At 42.5% G+C, this 26,047-nt stretch overlaps 1 protein-coding gene across 6 annotated transcripts in view; it reads right to left on the bottom strand.

The window, feature by feature from the left end:
* Positions 1-4,137: 4,137 nt before the first annotated feature.
* The window catches only part of LOC137368970 (storkhead-box protein 2-like), a 385,342-nt gene continuing 363,432 nt past the window's right edge, over positions 4,138-26,047 (bottom strand). For 4 of the 6 annotated variants that reach the window (XM_068029376.1, XM_068029377.1, XM_068029379.1 and 1 more), the window contains exons 3-4: positions 8,954-11,198; positions 4,138-7,068 (exon numbers count right to left, since the gene is read on the bottom strand). In XM_068029376.1, the coding sequence (XP_067885477.1) occupies positions 6,879-7,068; positions 8,954-11,198 (2,435 nt within the window). In that variant the 3' untranslated portion in view covers positions 4,138-6,878. Of the gene's footprint in view, positions 7,069-8,953; positions 11,199-12,377; positions 12,445-26,047 lie in introns of those variants that run through there. The other 2 variants (XM_068029381.1, XM_068029378.1) reach the window with 2 other exon arrangements.

The raw sequence follows: 26,047 nt of genomic DNA, 5'->3' as shown, positions 1-26,047 counted from the left end.
ATGGGGGTGCTCCTACTGGGTGTGATCCCTGCGGCAGCAGCTGGGCTGGAGGCAGCCTGCTGATCAGGCTGTCCCTTTGGAGGGTGTCCTTTGGCTGCCTGAGGTCTCACTGGCAGAGGGGCTGAGGAGCCGGGTGCCACACTCGGAGTGCCCTGAGGGGAGCCCCTAGATGTGGCTGTTAGCCTCTCCTGCTCCCTTTGAAGGCTCCCTTCAGCCTCCATGCTCACTAGAGAAGGACCGGGAGCTGCAGAAGATCTAGGCACCTGTTCCTTCTCTCGCCTTTCCACTGCTGTGTCGAGCTCATGGTCAAGGTGATGAGGCTGAATTTTATGCCGTCCCAGCAGGTTGGATGTTGGCATGGGGGGCGATGTAAAATTGAGCAGGAAGCTCCGGGAGGCCTTCCCGCCCACACCAGCCACTGGCCAACTTTACTGCAGTCAGGGTGGTGGGGGGGGGGGGGGAACGGCCCGACCGAGGCCAATCAAGGCCTTTAACCCTTGCCCGCCTCTATGGGTAATTTACCTGTGGCAAGCGGGTGTGCTGGGGACGTGAAAGGACGGCCAACGATAGCTTCTGACCTTTCCGCGCAGGGGGGGGGGGGGGGGTGGCAGTCGGGCACAGGGTGCCCGATTGAGTGCCCCCCCCTGCCTCCCAACCCACCCCTGGGACCCAAGACGCCCCCCACCCCCCAGCCTAACCAGGGTATGACCGATCCCCCTGGTGAGGCATGCCCAACTTACCTTCACTCCTGGCTTCATGTTTGGCTGGCAGCTCACTGAGGCGGGACTTCCTCCCTCAAACAGGTGAAGAAGCCCACTGATCATAAAATATGGGATGGATCCATGGGCTAGGCGGAAGCGGGATCACCACTGACTTTTATGCCGGTGGTGAATTCCCCTCCGCCTAAGTTAAAATCCGGCCCATGGTGTGCAGAGCAGCACGAATCTGTGAGATCTGGCTCTCCATGAGGGTCATCGACCTCTCAATGGAGGAACTCGTGCGTTCTTAGGCCTGGGACATAGCAGCAGTCATGGCATGGATGGACTCCTCTATCATCTGTTCATGGCTATGCGTGATCTCTGGCAGCTCCGCCAGATTTTGCCTTATCTCGGCTGTTTCAGCGTCAGCCAGCTGCTTGGGTGCATGTGTGGTACTCTCATCAGTTTGTAACCTGGATTCTAAAGCCGAGCGGCTACACACCGAGGTGAAAGTATCTGCATTGGCGGAGGGTGCAAGGAAGTCATAGGATGCTGTCTCCCTGTGTCTGTGGACCCCTGCGAATGGCTACTTGCATGACAGAACACAAAATTATGTGGGTTAGGCTATGCAGTTCTCCTGATGCCTAACAAGCGTTATGTGGGTCTCCAGCATTGATGCACATGCCAATGGGAGACAACCCTCATTCTTACACAGCGACTCCAATCTCTCCATCGGATATTGTGCAGCCGCCCTGGGTGCCTGTCAGCTCCAAGGCCTCTTCCTCGATGGAGATCAGAGGATGTATATCAGGGATTCCTCCACATGTCTGGTGCATCTCCCTCTTATTATAGCCCTCTTGGCCTGCAAGAGGAAGGATGGAGATGGCAGAGAATGGCACAGAGATCAACTTGACAGTTCTGCTCATTTCAGCCCTTCGTTCCCTACTGGGGAATCTGATGTCTCTCATGCCAACACTCACCGTCAGGGCAGTTAAATGGAGTGAGCTATGAAAGAAGGTGGCCTATGGCTGAGAGACATTCATGCATCTGTCAGGAAGAGACAGAACCCTAGCCACTTAGCCAACTCCGCAGTGTTGCTATGCTCCCCATGCTGCACAACTAGTCACATGCAATCCTCTAGAAGGCGACTGGTATGGAGCACTCACCTTGGCAGAACGCAGGAGATCATTGACACTCTTCCTGCACTGGACCCAGTTGTACTGGGTGACCCCACGGCTACTAAGCTCCTCTGCGATCTCCATCCAGGCTTGCTTGGTCAGGCGGGAGGACCTCTTCTTGCCATGGTGGGGAAGAGATCCTTCTGCCTTTCCCTTGCAGCCTGGAGGATAATCTGCAGGGAGGCATCACTGAACTGTGGGATCACCCTGTGTCTTTGCTCAGACATCGTGGGGGTGGCGGGGGGGAGGGTGTTGGCGGGGTAGAGGACCCAGTTGGATAAAGTTGTAGGCTGCACCAAACTGACAATGTATCCAGGACAGAAGTGAATACAGGGTTGGAAGGCCTTTATATATGGCATTAGCACCTGCTCCAGAGTCATCTGAGGCCGTAATCAACGACTCACCTCCTGCCCTCTGCCACGTGATTGGGGTGCCTGCCCCTCCCCTTTACAAAATGGCCACCCACTACACAATTGCAGTGGGGCAGGCGCCCATGTGACGGACAGAAAAGGTGCCCTTTACCAGGCCACAGCAGACTAATTAAATTCAGCCCACTGTATGCAATGTCACAGGAAATCCAGTTATACCCTAAACTTGGTATGAGTTGTACGCTAAATGCTCATTACAAGCACCTGTTAGACTTGTAGGCTTCTCTTGCAACTCCTGTGATAGGCCTTCTGACTGTTAATAGTGCCATGTTGTTTGACACACAATAGCTGCTATTTTGTAGTTACAGTGAATGTTATTTCACAATCTGGCTTCCTTCCTCACACATTTCCCAAAATACTTCCTCAAATTTTTTCATCAATTTTTCCAACTGGAATTTTTAATATCTAAAATAACATTTTAAGAAATCTAAAAAAAAAACTTATTTCTCAGTATTAATAAATTTACCTGCTGAATTGCCTTTTGTATATTTTCATGTCTTTATTAAAATTTTTACTTGAAGGCCTCAGTCTCTGACAACAGCTTGGACTCAAACTTGATTTTTTAAATCCAGAGCTATGGGGTTCTGAGTTGAATTTGGATTGTATAGTCTCAGTATGTGCAGTGTACCTAATTTACCAGGATGCATCAATACTGTGAAATCACATGTACTGATGGAATACTTCAGCTTCTACCACTTCCTACTCAGTAGCTTTTCTTTACATTATTTTGAAAAACAAAAGGGCACATTTCAAAGCTTTATTGAAGGAAAATAAAATTAAGAGGAGAGGCTGTGTGCACGAGACATGGAGAGCAAGAATGAAAAGAAATTATAGTTTAGATTACACACTTGTCATAGTTTATGTTTTGTTCACTATAAAATTTAGAAATTACATTAAGCTGAATGGAGAGAGAGAGAGACAGCAAAGGATTAACAGAGGTGTGAGAGGGCTAGAGAAAGAGCGAGTTCAGGGTAGATTTTCAATTTACTGCACAGATGTAAATCTGTCATTGTGGATTAGCTGTCCATTATAGAAGCCACCAATTGAATTAAATGGAAATGAAAATTGGGCAGATATTATAATGGGTGGCCAATCTGGAATACCAGTTTTATGCTGAGGTGGCAAGTCGAAAATCTATCCCTGCACATTGTCAAAAAAAACTAGTTGAATTTTGAAGTCAGCTGATTACCTCACCTGTATTTTACCCTGACAGGAGAATATAGCTGCTGCGTGACAAATTCACACAGGCACTTCCCATTATAAACGTAGACAAAGGAATTTCTAGTCGGGGAAAAGCAAAGTGTAACAAAAATATCACAACAGGAAGTGAGGTTTTTCAGGCAAGAAGTACTCAAATGAAAGGTTTTTCATGTACAATAGATTTTAGTATTTGTTGCCAATCCCTAATTGCCCTTGACAACTGAATGGCTTGCTGGGCCATTTCAGAGTCAACCACATTGCTGTGGATGTGGTGTCACATTAGGCCAGACCAGGTAAGGACAGCAGATTTCTTTCCCTAAAGGACATCAGTGATCAAAAAGGTTTTTACAACAACTGATGATCGTTTCATGGCACCATTACTGAGACTAGCTTTCAATTCCAGATTTTTTTATTAATTGAATTTAAATTCCACCAGCAGCCATGGTCAGATTTGAACCCATGTACCCATGGAATTAGCCTGGGCCTCTGGATTACTAGTTTAGCAACATTACCACTACATCACCGTTTCCCCAACTCTGCATGTATGTTCTTTTTTTAGAAAAAGGCAAAAATCCCAAAATGTTAAAGAAACATGTTATTTAATGGCTTTAAAGTAAATAACACAATTCCAAAGGGGAAATCCACACAAGCTACAATAGTAACAGAAACACATTTCACACAAAAGGGACTTTTAAATAAGGAACATTAAAAAAATCCCTGTTTACTGTTTTTCAAGTTATTGTACTAAGCAACGACAACTAAACACGTTATTTTACAGTATTATACACTTAAAAAAACAAGCTTGTTATAATGTGCTATAACATAATCCAGTAATGTTAGGGAAGACATTCTATGAACCAAAATTTGGTAAGAAATTGTTTTACAACATATAAACACATCTATCTGGATGACTAACAGCAACCAGAGACACATTAAAAAAAAATGTTTTTCTTGTTTTTTTAATCAGTGCAAACATATTTATACAAGGCAGTCTCGGCTGCTGTACTCCCTTCTGCTTGAAGAAAAATGCTGTTTGCATTTGTATTTGTTAAGTTCATAAGAATAGTCACAATTCATTCATTCATAAAAAAAAGCAACCTTTATTCCTTTGAATTTAGTCTTTAAAAATAGACCAACTTTTGATGCAATCTCCTCATTAAAGATATCTATTCTTGTAATGCTGTGACACGTTTCAAAACAAGACATAAACTTAAATGAATATTATATGGAAGTTAGTTTGGAACCCATGCTTCAGGGAATTAAAGCACCAACATAAAAATTCAGAAGCAATAGTCTGGTGAAAGCTTATTTCTGAGATGGTAACAGAGATAGAAAGAGAGAGGGAGAAAGGGGAAGAGAGAGAGTCAAGTCACAGAGAGAGAAATTCATGCTACATTGGAGTTTCTGCTACCAATTCATAAAAGCTATGGAGGTAGTTATGTGCAACATGAACAAAATTTTAACTACAGTGAAAACAAATGTTTGTGTTAACGTACATTGAAGGCCATTTCAGATCTACCACTGCCATATAAGGTTAATGTATCTCATCTGCAATGCTTTATTAAGATCAATTCATTGATTGTAATATATCAGGCACACTTATCTTTCATTGACACATATACATTTTGTTAATTTTTTTTAAAAACTGCTTTTTCTGCAGGGTTGTATTTAAATAGGCAGTTTAAAAAGAATGTTCATGTTCCTTTTTGTGGTCATAGTCTTCAGTTGAAGCAAATTAGAGGGAAGGTAGCTATATACAGTGTCCCAGTACTATTAATGTCATGAGCATCTTTATGCCTGATATGTATATTTACAATATCACAGATACAACAGGATTTTGGTGCAGTAGTAATAGCTGCACATTTCTAAATAGTGATTTAAGAAATGTCAATTATTTTATAACGATCTCTCACCTTTTGTGGGACAAGGCTCACAGAAAAGAAGACAAAACCCAACCCAGTTTTATGTGGAAGTACAAAACTAGAGGACTGGCTTTAAATTGAAGTATCCTTCCAATCTCTGAAACTGCCATTTCATCAAAAGCTCTAGTGTAACAAAAGCCACAATATGAAGTAATTTAAATCTTTTAATGGCATCACAGAACACAAAGGCAGTAATGGGCATAAAATAAAGATTACATTTAAACGTAAAAAAAAGGACCTGGTGCTGTGCCAGTAAATAGCAAACACAAAATCCGGCTGCATGTGCCACTGTTTGCAACAAATAACCTTCTCGTACCTTTCTATCAGTGACATAATGTGGCATCAGGAATTTGATTACTTTGCAATGTTTGTAATACATGCTAATTGATAATACATGACAATAAATTGTGGCAGGCCTTAGACCATCCTCCAGAATGCTAAGCTTCCCCCTATAAAGCTCATACATACACTACAGTATAGAAAATAATTAAGATAGTTAGGAGGGAACAAACGGTAACAACATATTAACGGGACCCACGTGAGGTATAAGTTGCTCAAATCTTGACTCTTGCAGTGATCGAAATGCCTCAATTGTACTGTTTTGTAACTCTTTTCATACATGCAAAAAATATTTTTTTCTTCTGGACAGCTGCTTATTCAACAGCATTTTCTCTGAAGCATATTTATTTGTACAATAAAACAATGCACATCAAATTCACATATATTTGTATAAGATTTACCACAACTGTAAAACTTGTAGCAATTTTACTGTTTCTCTATACGGTTTGCTTTCGACAACTTCAATAGTTATTTATATACAGTAACACAGCCAGATGTATAATCTTGTACAATAAAAAAGAGTCAGGCATTATTTTACCTTTTAATAGTGCAACATATATCTGTTGGTACCACATAACTATTAACAATGTTTATTGGAAATAACTGACCATAGATTTGAAGATAATATCTTCAGTGTTTAAGACTGTCACATATGTGCTCGTCCAGATTTAACACATGCACTGGTTTCGCAAAATCACTGAGGGGTTATTTTGCTGGCTTGATAATGTTCTAAAGAAGATTATTTCTATTATGCAGTTTTGATAGAATATCAAGAAACCAAAGTCATGAAGTGCAAAACAGTTTGTGCTTTTTTTTTCTTCTTTACCCAAACCACAATGGACGTTTCATGCAGTATGATGTAGGCGAATGCCATGCAGTAAGCTGCATTACCCACTCAATACCTGAAGGATGAAGAAGTAAAATTAATAAGTACTCATTGGAAAAAAAAACTCCAAGTGATAGAAATGGCTTCTACATTTAGCTTGCACCTCCTTTTTATATACGAGCATGCCTGATGGTGTCATTGTGTTTCAAATGGCAGTTGAGATGCATGTGAGTGATTGCCGAGATTGTGATACAGAATCTGTCGCTGACAGCTACTACTGACAGTGCTCAAACACTGGTAACAGAAGCTAGACACTTCATGGGCTTCTGCAGTTTTTCAGGTTCACTTGGTGCAGGATCTGTAGTTGCTCGGAAACTGAATGTTGACGTGCCTCCATGTCCGGGACTAAGAGCGGGGTTCTGACGCCTGTTGCTTTCTACTATGCTTGAGGTGTTAGAGGCCAGACTTTCACGAGTACTGAAAGACACCACGGATGGAAAAACATTAATGCTTCCAAACACTAATGCCACAACATTTAATCCTTCACAACTTTTGGCCTAATTGGGTAACACTACTCAAAGAGGCCAGAAGCATAAATAGTGTAGGAAATATAAGTATCAATGTAGTGCAATAGAAGTTGCTGTTCTGAGAGTTTTGTGGCAAAGTGCGGGGAGGGGAGCAGTGGGTAGTGGAGACACATACTCAGGAGAATACAAAGAGTTTTTGGCATTACACCTGACCTGATATCAGAATTTGATGCTATTACTTGGTGCAATGAGAATACCCAGTACTGTACTGCAATCCTTCATCAGTGCACACACATTTTTCACAGATTGTGCATCTTTTACAGCTATACTTATTTACTTCATAAATGACAATACTTGTGCTCCTTCATGTAAAAATATAACCTTGAAACTTCTCAATCCTAACTTTTGCTGAAATAGTAACCTTCACATTGTAAAAAAAATTAAGAGTGGCTTGGAGAGGAATTAGGAGAAAGAAAAGCGATACAAACAGCTGTGCGTTAAATTCAAATGGTCGGTCAGACTGAAAGAGAGATTATGTTAAATTAGTGATATAAAATTTAATACGTGAGCACTGTCTCGGTTCCTTCCTGCTACACATTTTAGCGATGTAGGACCTGAAATGTTAACTCTGTTTCTCTCTCCAAAGATGCTGCCTGACCTGCTCAGTATTTCCGGCATTTTCTGCTTTTGTTTCAGATTTCCAACATCTGCAATATTTTGTTTTCATTTTGGATGCATGTCTGATTTTCAGTCTGCACCCTTGGCAGGAGTCGCTTCCTGCCAGGAGTTCAAAGCCAGAACATTACCTCTAAAGTACTTTCTCTGCGTGAGTGTATCTGTCAGTTTATAAAGTACTTAATATTGTTAAAAAAATATATAATTTATGAAATTTACGCCTATGGTCCGCTACATTTTATGCTCGACTGAAACACACAATTCTCTATTCTTATTTCTAAATTTTACAATTTTACCCTATGCCTGTTGTGTTGGCTATTTCTGAAGTCTAGTACCATGAAATATTCCGCCACAAAATCAAAAAACTTTAAGGGCTGGATTTTAAGAGCCCATCGCCAAGCTCAAAAAAATCTCCCATGGGGCAGCTCATTTAAATAGCTGGGCGGCCCACTCCTGTCCCACCATGTGCAGGGGGTGGGCTGTCCATCCCTGGCAATGGCGTCAGCTGCCTGTGCACAGGCGCTGTCGCCATTTTTAAAGGGAAGCCAGCCCTGCCAACTCATTTAAATTTTTAAAGATGTATGCCCCAGAAAAAGCCCCTTTCCCATCCCCAATGGCATTTACATTAACTATTTGCCCTTTCCCCCCACAAAGTGCTTACCTTTTAAATGTGACCTCACCCCCCCAAAACTGCACAAAGTTTACAGTTCACCCTTTCCCACCATCCCCGACACCCATTACGTTTATTTGACCCCATCTTCCCTCCCCCCCCACAGAAAATATTAACTCCTCCCTCCTCCTCACCAGTGTCATTCCACCTTTCCCCGGACAGGGAATTGAAGGTGCGGGAATGCCGGCCGCCGCACCGAAGATCTCGGCGGGCTCGTAAGATTGAAGGTAGGTCCATTTATATGTATTAATTTTATTAAATATTTAAATTCAGGTCCCGTTGCCCAGCGGTGGGTGGGCTGCCACGGAGCCTCGCTGCTGCCGGGAGGATTTGTCGGGGCTCTCCCGCCGTTGAGATCAGTGGCGGGCTTTTTCTGGACCCATCTTCAGGCCCCTCCCTGCCACGGATCACAACATCAGGGGGACAACAAGATCCAGCCCTCAGTGTCTCCAATGAATGACTGTTTTGGATTTATGTTTTGCTTGCTTACCGTGGGGAATTAAATCCACTGTCTACTGTTATACTGCTGCTGTCCATACTATCTAGTCGAGCAGAATGCAAAGCTTTCTGATTGGCACTGTTGTCACTTTCCTTTGGGCTCAGGAGAGTTAGGTTCCTCTCAAATTTTCTCTGGAGACTTTTCTCTTTCTCTCTTTCTAGCAACCACTGTACAGTCCCACCATCATCTCGGCTTTTACCCTCCTCTTGGTTTTTGTTGGTCCCATCATCTGAATCATCATCAGACACATTATAATAGTCAAAGGAAGACTCCTGATGTCCTGTTTCCTCTCCGTGCCCTGGTAGAACAGGCAGCGATGGTGCCACACTTGTTAGGCCAACAAGGTTCTCACAGTTTGTGTGAAGCACCTCCGATGGTTTATTAAGCTGCGATTCATATAAAGTGGGTTCCTGGTAACTATTCTCCACATGATTTACAATTTGAGTTTCAGACTGGGATTTAAACACTTGTCCATTTGGCAATGACAGTGTAGGTGCCTGCCCAGCTACAGGCAAATTAATGTTGTTCATATCCATCTTTTCAGGATAATGCTTCTGCTGCAGTGACAATTGCTCAAGCTGTCCATTCACATTTTCTTCAATAGCTGGGTGTTTCAAGAATCTATCCAATGGGGATAGCTTCTTAGCTCCATCTGACAAAGTCAAAGTATCATAATCTTTGAACAGATGGTCATCGTTACATTTAGCTGATGGAGAAGACACAGTCTGAATAGTCTCCTTGGATGTATTACACTGAAAGTAATCATCAGCTTTTGTATCGGTAGCACAATTAGGATCATTGTATATGGGTAAACCATCTCCAGCTGCAGTGTGTTCCAGTGGATTGCAAGCTTCACTAACACCTGCCGAATTATCAATATCAACACATTCAGGAATGCTTGGCTCAGTAATGTGATTCAAATGTGATGACAGGCCCGATCTGTGATAACTGAGTAATTTGGAAGAACGTAATTTGTCATTATTTGAGTGGCTTTCATCCATGCTGCATCCTTGCACCTCCTCTGCTGTGCCTGACAAAGTAGTGCCAAGAGGTCTATTAGAATTATCCATTGATCTAGACCTCTCCTTAGCTTTGCTGGTCCTATCATTTCTTGATTTTCTATCTTGAGTATGGCTGTGACTCCGATGAACCTTGGATTGTAAACTTTCCCTAGAATGTTCATGAAATCGACTCTCCATCCTTCTCTTGTAAAGATCACCTGATACATCCCACTCTGGGGTCACAGGAAAATGAGATTCAACCATGTTTATTTTATCATGTGTAAGAAAGCCATTATCACCATTTATTTCTACAGTGGTACTCTTATCACATGGAGATCTGGTGATTGGATCATAAAACTCATACTCTCTGGATTCTGGTACATCCAAATGGGTATCTTCAGATTGCTCCCCCTTAGGAACTCTAGACTTGCTGTGTGATCGGGATTTACCATGGGATTTTTTGTGACTTCTACTTTTTTTGCTCTTGCCACTGTGCTGAGCAGATGAGCCTGGTTTATTTCTATTGGCCTTATCTTCTTCAAGTTTCTTCATTAGCGCTGTGTGCTTCATGACATTTTCCACTGTCAGGTCCGGATTAATACGTTTAATTATTTCCTGTTCTACCTCCCTTGGTATAGAGGTTGGATTATCTTCATCGCGCAGAGGCCATTCCTCAGGAGGAAACTGAGCTGAAAAATTCACCAACTGTTTTGACTTGTCCTTTTTAAAGCTCAATCTGAACAATTTCAGACCAAATTTTTTAGGTTGCTTTTCTCCATCCTTGGATTTTGGCAACGTTTCAGTTTTGTATGAACAGTTAACAGTACTCCTACTTTTCTCGGTGTGGGTTATTGGCATCTGGCTGAAAGAAGGAGGACAATAGGAATCCTTACATTCCTTTATTGATTTTTTCTGAAGAGTGGATGAGTGATTATGAAATTCCTCTCTAAAGCAGTTGCAAGAATCACAGTGGTTTCTGTGGTGGGCTCTATCTCTGAGGCAGCCAGAGTTAGATGGAGTTATAGTCCCTGGTTGTGGTGAAGTACATCGAGACCGGTCAGGTATCCTTTCATCTAGATGATACCATTTGCTATTTGTTCTTATGAGAGAAGGGGTAATAAAATAAGTCTGTGGAGTTACAATGAAATAACCATCAGGCGTCGGGTAAATTTTCCGCTCTCTAACGAGCATGTTCAATGTATGCCGAAGAATTTCTTGACTGGGCGTGGGGACTCCTACAAAAATAAAGAAAAAAGGTTACACAAGACTAATTTAATTTGTGTTTGCATTTTAGTCATTAAGCAAAACTTTGTAATGCCTTAAATTCTATTAAAGCACATTGAGGATCAGTATTATGTAAATGATTAATATCACTCTACTTGTATAGAGAATATAACTGGCGCAGCGGTTAGCACCGCAGCCTCACAGCTCCAGCGACCCGGGTTCAGTTCTGGGTACTGCCTGTGCGGAGTTTGCAAGTTCTCCCTGTGTCTGTATGGGTTTCCACCGGGTACTCCGGTTTCCTCCCACCTCCAAAAGACTTGCAGGTTGATAGGTAAATTGGCCATTGTAAATTGCCCCCAGTGTAGGTAAGTGGTAGAGAATATGGGATTAATGTAGGATTAGTATAAATGGGTGGTTGTTGGTTGGCACAGTTTCGGTGGGCCAAAGGGCCTGTTTCAGTGCTGTAACTCTAAAAAAAAAGCTTCAGGAGCTTCATTCATAACTAGAGAACAATCACAGATGCTGGCTTGGTAAATTAGCAGCTATTGCTTTCACTACATAGCCAGTGAGTCTGAATCCTTGCAGTGGTTGTGCCTGGTAGTGCATATGCTACCTACATATAAATTTAGTTAGTTCATTTTTCAGTCAGGCCATTGGGATGTTGCAGCATAGTCAGAAGTAACACTCCATCTATCTTGCCCTGAGGTAAGAGTTCCTGCCGAATGAGCTACATTATGGAACATGATGATGGAAAACACAGAAATATTCATATTCTAAGTGTGTTGCCTTCCATTTCAAGGAATTGTATGTTGTGAGACAGTTTTTGCTGAGCAAGGATAATGGTTAAAGTAGGGAAAAATTTTAAGTGAAGGACTATTAAAGTCATTTTGGTAAGAGGGTCACAAGAATTGGTGCAGAATCAGAAAAACACTCAGCAGGTCATACAGCATCTGCAGAAATAGAAACAGAGTTAACGTTTCAGGCCGATAACTTTTCAGCAGAACTCAAAGAATTGATGTGTTGTGGCACAAGGTTGTAGTGTTGTTGGGTTCCTGCATGAAATTTCCCATGAAGAAAGTTCAAAATTTTGACTGGCATTGGGCAAGTAGTTGAACAAAATGCAAGCACTTCCTGACCAGGAGAGAGAGAGAAAACTGAGAGAAAGTTCAGTCACCCCAAGTTGCTCTTACATGTCTGGTGGCTGGCTCAAGAACTGGCAATGGGAGCAGTTTAGGGAGTAGTGTGCATGGTCCAGGGAAACTGAAAGAGAGCAGAAATAAAAGTAAATAAAAACAAATATGGCCGAGTATGGTAGGGGAGGGGGTAGGAGGCTGCCCTAATGTGTTACTGGGTAAATGCACCACAGGGGGAGATTTCCTCGGTGTACCATAAAGGAATTTTGTGAAGCGAGACTCCCAGCCTAGACAGATGCATGGACTGCAGATGTGGCCTTTCAGTGTTAATCTCGATCTCTGAACTGTGCTTACGCTCATACCATTGCAATATAATCCTTTCTATGTAGTGAAATGATGAATGCGTTTACAGAGAATGCATGTATGATTTAATTAAACACAGTGCAAAAAAAAATCACCCTATTCTCCCTCCCAAGTGTGGTGCTGATTCATATAGATCAACAAGGTTCATTTTCAATTCTTGGTTTGTGCTGAGTTAGTTAATCGCATCCAGGATAGTGATGTGATAATTACAACTGGACTTAGTGATCTCATAGAGTCATAACGGCACGCAAGGAGGCCATTCAGCCCATCAAGTTCATGGTCTAGGTTAGGGAGAGATATATTAAAAAGAAAATCAGCCAGGGCACGCATTTGTAAATATTATCTGCAAAATGAGTGTATATGGACTTCAGGTGAGGAAAGGACAAGGCAGTTTCAGTGTTCTCCCATGGTCAAATAGCTTTCCAGTAGTCATCACCAAATGCTCACATATCAAGAATAGCTAGCTTGGTAAGGAATCAGGAACCATCAGTAGCTGTGCGACTGAACCAGTATTAGTCACTACACTTACAAAATTTCAAATTTTAGCTTTATTATTGTTACGCCAATGTGTTTTGTTGAATGATCATTTTCATTGGTCCACTGACTGCCGATCTGAATGTATATTTTTTTAAAAGACATTTTTAAAAGACCTGCTAAAAGGATGATTTTGCTGGCAACTTAAGACGATCACTTAGTTTGCTGCACTGTACCCTACATTGCAAAGGGCTGTGAGGAGGGAGACAAATGGTCTGTGCATATCTCAGCGACAACCAAGACCCTGGAAGTTTAAAGGAACTACCTGTCCTCTTCAAAAAGCAAAGAAATACTGCTAACTGCTATGTTTCAATCACTGTGTGACTGCCATGTGACAAGCCCTTCCCATCTGTGGTTTTAAGTTGGTGTTTTTCTCTGCAGCAGAGAAGAAGCAACTAGACTCTAACATGAGCAGATCCTAAGTGGGGGTCCCCCTCTCTCTCCCCATTCCGGCTTGAAAGCTTTCAAATCCTGCTTGTTGACTGACCACCTTTGCATACTCTACGTACAATCCGAAACCCTGTTGGAGGAAATCATCTGCATCGCTATCTCCAAGACACTCACCAAACTAGTCATCTACCCCTTCAAACTAAAAGCCTCAGGACCACTGAATTCAGCTAGAAGCCAGCCGAATCACCAAATGCCACAGACTGTATACTCCTTTTTCTATGGACCCTAACTCAATCAATCTGCCATTCCCCACTCTGTAATCTATTTGTGTGTGTTTAAACCTCTAGTGTGTGCGTGTGAGAGAGTCAAAGTTGGCGCATTGTTTATTCTTTTATTAGTTCAATTTAGGTACAATAAAGTTAACCTCTTTCTTTGTTAACTCGAGAAAACCTGTCTGATTACTTACTTGTTATGATCATAACAAGAAGCAATCAAACACTTACTGAATTGGTCAGTACCTCCATTTTAAGAAAGAGTTAAACCAGTAGTGGTCAAACAAGGAGAGGGAAAAGAGGGAAGCCCTTCGACCCCTCCTCACTTGGCCGTAACATTATTCCAATGGCAACTTTTTGCTAGCATGGGGAACACTATTAAAATTTAAAACATGATGGACTTGCTGATACTTCAGTGCAGTACTTAGGGAGTGCTGCACTGTCGGAGCTGCCTTCTTTAAGATGAGACATTAAACTGAGGCTCCGTCTGCCCTCTCAGGTGAACATAAAAGATCCAATGGCACCATTTGAAGAATAGCAAAGGAATTCTCCCTGGTGTCCTGGCCAATAATTATCCTTCAACCAACATTGCTAACACAGAATATCTGGTCATTATCTCATTGTTGTTTGTGGGGCCTTATTTGTGCAAATTGGCTGCCATGTTTTCTATATTGCAACAGTGATTACACTTCAAGTATTTTGTTAACCATAAAGCACTTTGGGATGTCCTGAGCTTGCTAAAGACACGATATAAATACAAGTTTTTTTCTTCTTTTTGAGTGTTAAACGTTCCCTCTTCCACCCCAGAACAAACTAATGGCCTGCAGCAGCTGTTGATGTTCTTGAGATGGGAACCTGTGTCACTGGAGTTACTAGTATTGCCTCATTTATACTGAAGTGGTGATGCCAGTGATGGGGCCTCCTCCAATGACAGCACTGTAATATGAATGCAGCATTGTGTGCTGGGTCAGATATTTGCTCTTGCCGTTCTACCCACAGTAACTTTGTGGCTAGTGCTAAAATGGTCAGATAAGGGTAAAATTGGTTTGTTTGATAACACTTCGCTAAAATGCCTTGGGATGCTTTACTACATTAAAGGTGCGATTTAAATGCACGTCATTGCTTTGTTGTTGTAACAGCCATACAAATAAGAGGTTCCAAGATGCTTTTGCATTATAAAATCATAGAATGATACAGCACAGAAGGAGACCATTCAGTCCATTTTGCCTGCGCTGCTTCTTTGAAGGGGCTATCTAAATAGTCCTATTCTTCATTGCCCCATCCTTTCCTCATTATCCTATAAATTCTTTCCCTTTAAGTATTTACTCAATTCCCTTTTGAAAGTTGTCATTGAATTAGATTTCACCACTCTATCAAATAGTGCGTTCCAGATCATAACAGCTCGTGTAAAAAGCTGAGAATCGTGCTAGCACCTCTGGTTCCAAACACATCACAGCTGGCTGTGTGTTGGAAGGTAAACCTGCTGGGAATTTCAGTGGCCATTTCTCCACCAGGTTGGCTTAAGTGAATCTAGCAGGTTCATCTTCCAGCTGCAGCTGGCTGCACACGAACCATACATCAGGATTGTGCACTGCCAGCACTGGCCTTGCACGATGTAGAAACAGCTTTGGGTTAAAGTCTTAAGAATATGGTTAGTAAACTGATCACAGCAGGACAATAATTGGTGGGAATTATCCAGGGTTCCTCTTATCTATCCAGTAACCCTTGATGGAAAGCTGTGTGATGACCCAAGTATATCCCTGGGCACAAGGAAAATCAAGACAGAATTGAATGTAATCTTAAAAGTAAGGGTAATTTTTGCTCATTTTGCATAGGTTATAATCTGTGCTCTGTAATAGTATTGCTCCATGATGTCATCTGGCAGGTAATAATGAAATGACTCTTTTATCCATCATATTTAGTGCTTCCATCTGAAGATATGATAAATAATGATTGTAAAGTTTAAATCCTGGAGGGGTTTTAATAATTCAGATGCTGAGACACAGGATAATGAAATTAGACTTGAGAATCTTCAAGATTCTCTTACCATTTAAATTCTTCTTTTGGAACAATGACCAAATTTCCATGATAAAGTAATAAAAGTTTAGTAAAGGCATTTGTCTTTGACATTATACTTGGAGAAAAATCCATCAGCATATTTGTTTCAGTATTGAAATTTACTTAATGAAAGTGCAACTGTTCCGAAGTCTATATATAATTTTTCCGATACAAACAGAAAATGCTGGAAATATTTTGACAACATCTGTGCAGAAAGAAACAGTTAATGTTTCAGGCTGAAGACCTCTCGTCAAAATATTTGCACTTTAATCTTAAAGAGGGGAGGAGCAATTCGGGGGGGGGGGGGGCGGTGTTGGAATTTAAATACGAAATTACCCCAAAGAGAAACATAATGGTCTGGATTTTGCTATGGTAATGACAAAGAAACTGTCAGTGATTGCCATCACTACTCTACTGAAACTGGCAGTGATTGTCATCATTACTCCACTGAAACTGGCAGCGATTGTCATCATTACTCTACTGAAACTGGCAGCGATTGCCATCATTACTCTACTGAAACTGGCAGCAACTCCTCGAGCCTGCTGCACATATGCAGAATAACGTGGAAATCCAGAAGTTGTTGTCAGTAATTCTACACTTCTCCAGAAGGAGTGCTGTTGAGGCACCCCCAAACTCCAAACAATGGAAATCAAATGAATTTACCAGAACTTCCACTCTTATGCTTTTCCACTCTTATGCTGTTATGTCTTGCTGTTAAAAACTCAAAATAGTTGTTGATTGAGATGTAACTGGGTTTGTAAAGCTGTACTAACTTCATAATTACTGCTTAACACCCTCACTGGCCCTCAAAAGCTAATTTTATATTTGTGAAATATCATATTTCTCCACAATGATAAAAAAAACCCACATTTTTTCTTTAAGTTTATCAGTCTTTATTTTAGCTTCTATCTTAATCCAAAGCATAATCCTTTATTTTGCTATCTGAACACTGAAATTAAAAGCGAAGGATTTTAACTTCCTGACTTGCTGTTCGTGAATACTTCAACGTGACTGGCTGCTTATCTGCTTGATGCTGCTACATGCCAAACCATAACCTTGCCTTGGCGCCAGTTTTGAACTGCTGTCAGGAAAGGAGAAAGCCATGCCACAGACATCGCTAGGTATTTGTGAGCAGCTCTCTTTGAGGCCAGCGGGGAGTGCCTTTGCTTGGCTGCCGACTGCAAAATCCAGGTAATTGAGTATTATTTTTCTACAATATGCCATTGAGCAGTTTTTTTAAACCTGTAGCTAAACAAAACTGGACCCTATAATGCTAAAAATTGAAATAAGTCTACTGAAGACCTTCTGAACCTGATGACCATGTGGGCTAAGCAACAGTGTATTTATATTACAAAACTGATTCAAAAGGCAGGTCTGCAGTATCATCTAAGAGTTCCGGTGCTGTGAGAAACAGACAGCAGCAGAACAACAGAAAAGCAAATAAAAACCCTTCCTGGAGATCAGGGATGCTGTTGGCACGCAGCATAATCTAAATATGGCGTGAAAAGAAAACCGAGTGGAAGTTTATTGTAATGCATTTTATACATTATCAGAAAAGGAATGATCTCTCTTTAAAGATTATACAGTACATCTGACACTTAAAAGGTTTCCACGTAAATATGAATGACCATGATCCTGGGCGGCACAGTGGTTAGCACTGCAGCCTCACAGCTCCAGGGACCCGGGTTCGATTCTGGGTAGTGCCTGTGCGGAGTTTGCAAGTTCTCCCTGTGACCGCGTGGGTTTTCGCCGGGTGCTCCGGTTTCCTCCCACAGCCAAAGACTTGCAGGTTGATAGGTAAATTGGCCATTGTAAATTGCCCCTAGTGTAGGTAGGTGGTAGGGAATATGGGATTACTGCAGAGTTAGTATAAATGGGTGGTTGTTGGTCTGCACAGACTCGGTGGGCCGAAGGGCCTGTTTCAGTGCTGTATCTCTAAATAAATCATGCCATAAACTCCACTATGTCAACGTAAACATAAGCTAAATGTTTGACAATGTCGGAAGATTCATGAAACTCTTGCAAGCTAACTCATTCTTTGATCCTGATACACATGACACTGTTATCACAGACTTGGTGAGACAGACTTTGAAGTGTTACTGTTAATGCCCTGCAACCTCAACTCCACAAAATAATTTAAGTGTGTTAAAGTCAATTTATCATTGCCAACTTTGCTTTCTCCACTTGGCTGCAATCCCACCCTTATATGAAACGGGAAGCTCACCCAATATATGTACACTAGGCATCTGATATTGCATCACATACTTCTGATAGGAACAATGCTGGCAACATTATAAGTAGTCTCAGTTGACCATAAAAAAGAAATCAACTGGAGTTTGCAGTAAATCTTGAAGGCTGCAATTTTTAAAATTTGGATTTACTCCAAATGATACTCATTCACAATTTTCCAGTTACACAATGCTGTTTACTTGCATTGGCCATTAATTGTACAGTTAATTTGTGTTCAACATCTGTTATGTAAACAGGTCTGTCATGTAACATCAAATCACACATGGCATCTCTGTTACTTTTGTGAAGTGTTACATTAATATACAATAAATTGTTAAACAATTATATCTGAACATGGATTCAGAATCCAATGTCTTTGTACCTGCCAGCTCAAACTAGTAGAAAGAGAAAACATAGTGGCAGTCTCATCTGCCCATTCTCATTCTCCTGTACATGGTTTATACTGTTGGTCAAAATTTTTCTCCTGTTTATCCTGGGAATACATTTGGGGAGTGATTCATGTTTTTAAATCTGGACTATAGCCGGAACATAAGAACTAGGAGCCGGGGTAGGCCGTGTGGGCACCTCGAGCCTGCTCCGGCATTCGGGAAGATCATGGCTGATCTTTGACCTCAACTCCACCTTCCTGCCCAATCCCCATATCCCTTGATTCCCTTAGAGTCCAAATATTTATTGATACAGCCTTGAATATAGTCAATGACTGAGTATTTTTTCAGCAACCCGAGCAACATTTGAGCGAACTTAAGGCCAAGTGCATTGACAAATTTGGCTGATAGGGTCATAGAGTTTTACAGCACAGAAACAGGCCCTTCGGCCCAACACGCCTGCACTGACCATCAAGCACCCATCCTAACTAATCCCATTTCCCCACACTTTGCACGTAGCCTTGTATGTTATGGCATTTCAAGTGCTCATCTAAATATTTCTTGAATGTCGTGAGTGTTCCTGCCTCTACCACCCCTTCAGGCAGTGTGTTTCAGATTCCAACCACCCTCTGGGTGAAATAATTCCTCCTCAACTCCCTTTCTCCTTCTCTTCCCCTTGCTATGTTCTCTTCTGTTTCTATCAGCCTCTGAAGCCCTTCAGTAGCTTCCCAAGCTGCCATTCTCCATGAATTAGCCTAGACAATGTGAATTGGCAGGCTACTCGACCACGCTGGTTGGGGGTTGAGAAGAGTTAAGCATCACAGCTAAACTGGATCTTGCCTGACCTGACCGCGTTTCCAACAAACAATGCTTATATTTATAGAGTGCCTTTAACAAAGAAAAATGTCATTCTAAAATACAGTAATAACAGCATCTCTCCTCAACAAAATGTCATTTACTCACCAAAGCTGGTGAAAAAATTAGATAAACATAATTACAAATAAAGAGCATCCTTCAGTTCCTCCAATAAAGCAATTCTCTTAAATTCACATGTCTATATCTCAGTCTATCACTGTCGATTCCAATTCGGCTCTGGCAAGATAATTATTAACAAAAACCTTTTCTGCAAAATGCTGAGCGATTGTTACAGTATGTATTATTCAGTTACAAAATGTTTAGTCACTATCTGTAAGATTGTACTCCAGACTAACCAATTTATGTCCAAGCCGAATTTCTTAACTGTTAGCAAAGGTGCACTTTTAACATGATGTAATTATCTGAGACAGACAACTTTCAAATGACATTGGCCACTCAGGTTATCAGCCCTCAAACTTAATAGTAAATGATGCACATTGCAGTTACTGATCTTTGACATACTTGTAAAACTTGCCCTTTAATCCAATTTGCAGCAAAAAAAAAAATCAGTTAATGACTGTTTCTAACATGGTCATTGAAACATGATAAATTTTTACTATATCTTCCCTGACAGTTTTAAAACTGCAAATGCAGCATGGATTTTGTTATGGAAATCATAGACAGTTCATCATAGATTAAAGTTATTAAAGCTATCCGTTACATTGTACTTACTATTGTATATGGGTCAGCAGCATTCTGTTTTTGCAAATATCACTCAGCCCCATTGTACCATACTCTTGTATTCATGAGGAACATATAGTGCTGACTTCTGGAGAGTCCTTGGATTTCCTTGCCTGTTTTCCCCTCAATACAAGTTCTGGAACAATGTGATTCCAAATGGATAACAGCGGAATTACGACATTTACATAGAAGTAAACGTCCAGCAACTTTTGACATGTCACTGAGCTTGTAACCCAAGTGAAAGTAATAAGTGCCAGAATGTAGAAATCGAGGCATTCCCTAAGTGACTTTATATAACACAAGCCTTTAAACTTTTGTTTTAAAATAACCTAGCTGCTAGGTTAGTTTAAGACATAAGGTTAAAGGCTTCAAGCTGGGGTATCCAACCTGTTCGCATGGGGGTCCACATAGCAATTTTTGTCCTAGAAGGGGGCGGTGAGACAATTTTGGAAGGATAAAGGTATGAAAAATGTATCTTACCATGAGTCAAAACAACAACAAGTGTGCATTTATGTGAAGAATCTTTAATTGGGAAGACTAATATATTGCTTTACTTTCTCGTCACTATGTTGGCTGCTGATTTAGTGATATACCTGGTATTTCTTTGCTTGCATAAGTAGTCAATGTCTGCCTGCATTCTTGTCATAGCGATATGCAGTATTCCAGATAGTTGTCGATAAGTCAGCAGGGATCTTGATTGCGTTCTCCATCCTTTTTCTGTGTCTGTATGTCTCCCCCTCCCTCTCTGTGGCCCCTCTCTCTCCCTGACCCCCTCTTTCTCTGCCCCCTTCCTTCTCTCTTTGCGCCCCTCCTCCTTCTCTCTTTGCGCCCCTCCTCCCTCTCTCTCTGCACCCCTTCCCTCCCTCTCTGCAGCCGCTCCTTCCCTTTCTGCAGCCCCTCTCTCTTTCAGTCATACTTACTCTTTCACTTCCGCTCTCTCTCTTTCTGCCCCCACTTCTCTGTGCCCTCCCCTCCTGTGACCATTGCTGAGAGCAGGAACAATGGTTTCCAAACTTTAGACAGCTTTGTGGTTTTCTGGCGGGCTTTTAAAAAGAAAAGGAACCCGTTAGAAAACCACAAAGCTGTCCTCAGCCTTAACAACTGTCAGCTGTGAGATTGACACGTGTGATTTTTTTTTTAAAGCCAGTCTGAAGAAGCCAATGGGAAATTTCTCATCCCTGAAATTACCAGTCACGACCTCAAATTTATTTTACCATGGACACTGGTCTCCGTGTATGGACATGTTGCCGACCCCTTAATCAGTCCCACTCCCCGGCTCATGGCAATATTTGACACACATTACACATGAGAGTGCATTAAATGTGCAGGTCATACCAAGAGCCACATTGTATTTTAACATAAACAACTTAGCATGGGTATGATAGGACTAATTAAACTGGGAAAAAAACCTTGATTGGGAACAAGTAAACAGAAAGTACAGAAAAAGCACAGCACGACAATCAGCATCTATAAGATGACATATAATGGCTGAAGTGTTAACCTGTCTGTTTAATTTACAGGTAATGACCTACTCTATATTTTCCAGTATTTTCTATTTTTGCATTTACATAAGTTTCTTTGAAGGCAGCAGAGAGCTGAGATTGTTCACCTCCTGTATTCGAATTGATGCAAACACATAGGGCTGAATTTTCAGGGCCCCTCGAAGTTGGGAACGGAGGTGGGCGGGTGGGGGGGTGGGGTGGTGTTGGTTCTGATAATACTGGTGCCGGACAGTATTTCAATTTCAAGGCGTTGATCCCGGCACCAGCCGAGAGGAGGGCAGGACAGGAATCCTGCTCTCTTCCCAATTGAGTTCAAGTACACTTATTAAAAAACTCATTTACAGCTTGTCAGGGGCTGAAGTTCTAATTTTCAAAGGGGTGGACTGCTTACCCATGCCTTCAGAGACTGACCAGCTGAGGGCAGGCGGGCAAAGAGTGGGAAGCCAGTCATGGCTTCCCCAGGGAAACATCCTGCCCCATAAAAGGGTCAGCAGGACAAAGGAGACTGGGCAGTTGGTAAGAGGGTGTACATGGCACTGCACAAGTGATGGGGAGAGTGGGGCCTTGGGTCCCCGGCCTTTGAACAGGGTCGGCACCACTTAAGGCATTTGGATAGCTATTGTATTTTTGTTATGCTGTGAGGCATTTGTTAATATCTCCTGTATTTCTGTTCATAAGTAAAATGTAACCAGTTGTGGTGTGAACAAAGAAAAGTACAGCACAGGAACAGGCCATTCGGCCCTCCAAGCCTGCGCCGATCTTGATGCCTGTCTAAACTAAAACCTTCTGCACTTCCGGGGACCGTATCCCTCTATTCCCATCCTATTCATGTATTTGTCCAGATGCCTCTTAAACATCACTATCGTACCTGCTTCCATCACCTCCCCCGGCAGCAAGTTCCAGGCACTCACCACCCTCTGTGCAAAGAACTTGCCTCGTACATCCCTCTAAACTTTGCCCCTCGCACCTTAAACCTATATCCCCTAGTAACTGACTCTTACACCCTGGGAAAAAGCTTCTGACTATCCACTCTGTCCATGCCGCTCATAACTTTGTAAACCTCGATCATGTCACCCCTCCACCTACGTCGTTCCAGTGAAAACAATCCGAGTTTATCCAACCTCTCCTCATAGCTAATGCTCTCCAGACTAGGCAACATCCTGGTAAACCTCTTCTGTACCCTCTCCAAAGCCTCCACGTCCTTCTGGTAGTGTGGCGACCAGAATTACACGCAATATTCTAAGTGTGGTCTAACTAAGGTTCTGTACAGCTGCAGCATGACTTGCCAATTTTTATACTCTATGCACCGAGCGATGAAGGCAAGCATGCCGTATGCCTTCTTGACTACCTTATCGACCTGCGTTGCCACTTTCAGTGACCCGTGGACCTGTACGCCCAGATCTCTCTGCCTGGACCAGCATGTGGAGCTCACCCAGGTGGTGAAGACATGGAGGCAAAGGACATCAGGGCGAAGGGAGAAGAATTCTGACCAAAGACATCATCTCTGGGGTTCATATTGGACTTTTTAAAATAAAAGACAATGTAAGTGAACTAGGACCCCCACATATACACACACAGACAGACGTATCAGGACATGCCACTGATGTGATAGCCTGGATTGTTAAAACATCAAACAGCCTGTCCACATCCACACTCAGGGACAATGGCCTTTTGAAATATGTGTGAATGGTTTTCTTCTTGCTTTATCAAGATGCAGATATCACATCTATGGGTGGTATGCACTTAAGAAATTCCCCTGCTGAGAGCAGGATATGACCACATGCAGGTGGTCTTGCATAGCCAGAGTGGGATTGATGAGCATTGAAACCCAATCAGATGACCCAATTCAAAACATTACCTTATATGTCAAGGGGTCATGGTCAGAAAGGGGTATAAAGTTACAGCTCACAAGGATATTGTTGCTGCAGCCAGGAAGTGTGACTTTGTCAGTCACAGGGAGTCGTGTGAAAGACATTGTTCAGTGGACCTGACCACCCAGGAACAAGTTTCTGTACACGGGTCTACTAAGCAACTGGTGTTGTAAGCACTTTGGGACCAGTGACCATAAGTCTATTAGCTTCAAGATAGTTATGGAAAAGGATAGGACTGGTCCTCAGGTTAAAGTCCTAAATTGGGGGAAGGCTAATTTCGAAGGCATCAGACAGGAACTCTCAAAGGTTGAATGGGAGAGGCTGTTTACAGGTAAAGGGACGTCTGGCAAGTGGGAGGCTTTTAAAAGTGAGATAGGAAGAATTCAGGGCCGGAATGTTCCTGTTAGATGGAAGGGCAAGGCTGGCAAGTTTAGGGAACCTTGGTTGACGAGGGATATTGAGGGTCTGGTCAGGACAAAGAAGGAGGCATATGCCAGGTATAGGCAGCTGGGATCGAGCGAGTCCCTCAAGGAGTATAGAGGATGTAGGACTACACTTAAGAAGGAAATTAGGAGGGCAAAAAGGGGCCATGAGATTTCCCTGCAGATAAGATAAAGGAGAATCCTAAAAGATTCTATAAGTATATGAAGAGTAAAAGGGTAGCTAGGGAGAGAGTAGATCCCCTTAAAGATCAGTGTGGTAATCTATGTGTGGAGCCACCGGAAATGGGCGAGGTCTTAAATGAATATTTCCCGTCCGTATTTACCGTGGAGAAGGTCATGGAAGCTAGTGAGTTCAAGGGAGGGAGCATATCAACATTACAAAGGAGGAGGTGTTGAAGGATTTGAAGTGCATTAAGGTGGATAAATCCCCAGGGCCTGACCAGGTGTATCCAAGGATGCTATGGTAAGCAAGGGAGGAGATTGCTGGGGCCCTGGCAGAGATTTTTGTATCATCGTTAGCCATGGGTGAGGTACCGGAAGACTGGAGGACAGCCTTTATTTAAGAAGGGCAGCAAGCTAGGGAACTACAGGCCGGTGAGCCTTTCATCAGTGGTGGGAAAGTTATTGGAAGGGATTCTGAGAGACAGAATTGATATGCATCTGGAAAGGCATGGTCTGATTAGGGATAGTCAGCATGACTTTGTGCGTGGGAAATCATGTCTCACGAATTTGATTGAGTTTTTTGAGGAGGTGACCAAGAGGATTGACGAGGGCAGGGTGATGGACGTTGTCTACATAGACTTTAGCAAGGCCTTTGACAAGGTCCCGCATGGTAGGCTGGTCCAGAAGATTCGAACACATGGGATCCAGGGTGAGCTATCAAATTGGATAGAAAATTGGCTTGGTGATAGGAGGCAGAGGGTGGTCGTGGAGGGTTATTTTTCAGATTGGAGGCCGGTGACCAGTGGTGTGCCACAGGGATCAGTGCTGGGTCCTCTGTTGTTTGTCATATATATTAATGACTTGGATGTGAATGTAAGGGGCATGATTAGTAAGTTTGCAGATGACACCAAAATTGGTGGTATAGTGGACAGTGAAAAATGTTGTCTAAGGTTACAACAGGATATAGATCAACTGGGAAAGTGGGCAAGGGATTGGCAAATGGAATTTAAACGCAGACAAGTGTGAAGTGATGCATTTTGGGAAGTTAAACCAGGGCATGACATATACAGTGAATGGCAGGGCCCTGGGGAGTGTTGTTGAGCAGAGAGCCCTTGGGGTGCAAGTACATAGTTCCCTGAAAGAGGCAACACAGGTAGACAGGGTGGTGAAGTAGGCATATGGCATGCTTGCCTTCACTGGCCGAGGCATTGAGTACAAGAGTTGGGATGGCATGTTACAGTTGTACATGACGTTGGTTAGGCCGCATTTGGAGTGCTGTGTGCAGTTCTGGTCGCCGCACTACAGGAAAGATGTCATTAAGCTCGAGAGGGTGCAGAAAAGATTCACAAGGATGTTGCCTGGTTTGGAGGGCTTGAGTTATAAAGAGAGATTGGGTAGGCTGGTTCTGTTTTCCCTGGAGCGAAGGAGGCTGAGAGGGGACATGATAGAGGTATATAAAATTATGAGAGGCATCAATAGGGTAGATAGCCAGAGTCTGTTTCCCATGGTAGGGGTGACTAAAACTAGAGGGCATAGATTTAAGGTGAGAGGGAGGAGGTTTAAAGGGGATCAAAGGGGTACATTTTTCACACAAAGAATAGTGGGTATCTGGAATGAGCTGCCTGAGGAGGTGGTGGAGGCAGGAACAGTAGCGACATTTAAGTGGCATCTGGACAGGTACTTGAATGAGCAAGGCATAGAGGGATATGGAATTAATGCAGGCAGGCGGGATTAGTATAGATAGGCATTATGGTCGGCATGGATGCGGTGGGCCGAAGGGCCTGTTTCTATGCTGTACGACTCCATGACTCTATTGCTTGGTGAGTTAATAAAGGTGTTTCACAAAAAGTGGAAATTGTATCCAAAGTCTTTTTCATGCGATTGATCCTCAGTGTGGGGTCAGGACCTCAGAGGGAAGTGA

The sequence above is a fragment of the Heterodontus francisci genome, chromosome 4, assembly GCF_036365525.1.
Source record: "Heterodontus francisci isolate sHetFra1 chromosome 4, sHetFra1.hap1, whole genome shotgun sequence".
NCBI lineage: Eukaryota > Metazoa > Chordata > Chondrichthyes > Heterodontiformes > Heterodontidae > Heterodontus > Heterodontus francisci.
The sequence above is the reverse complement of the archived record's forward strand: the minus strand, read 5'-3'. Positions and strand labels throughout refer to the sequence as shown.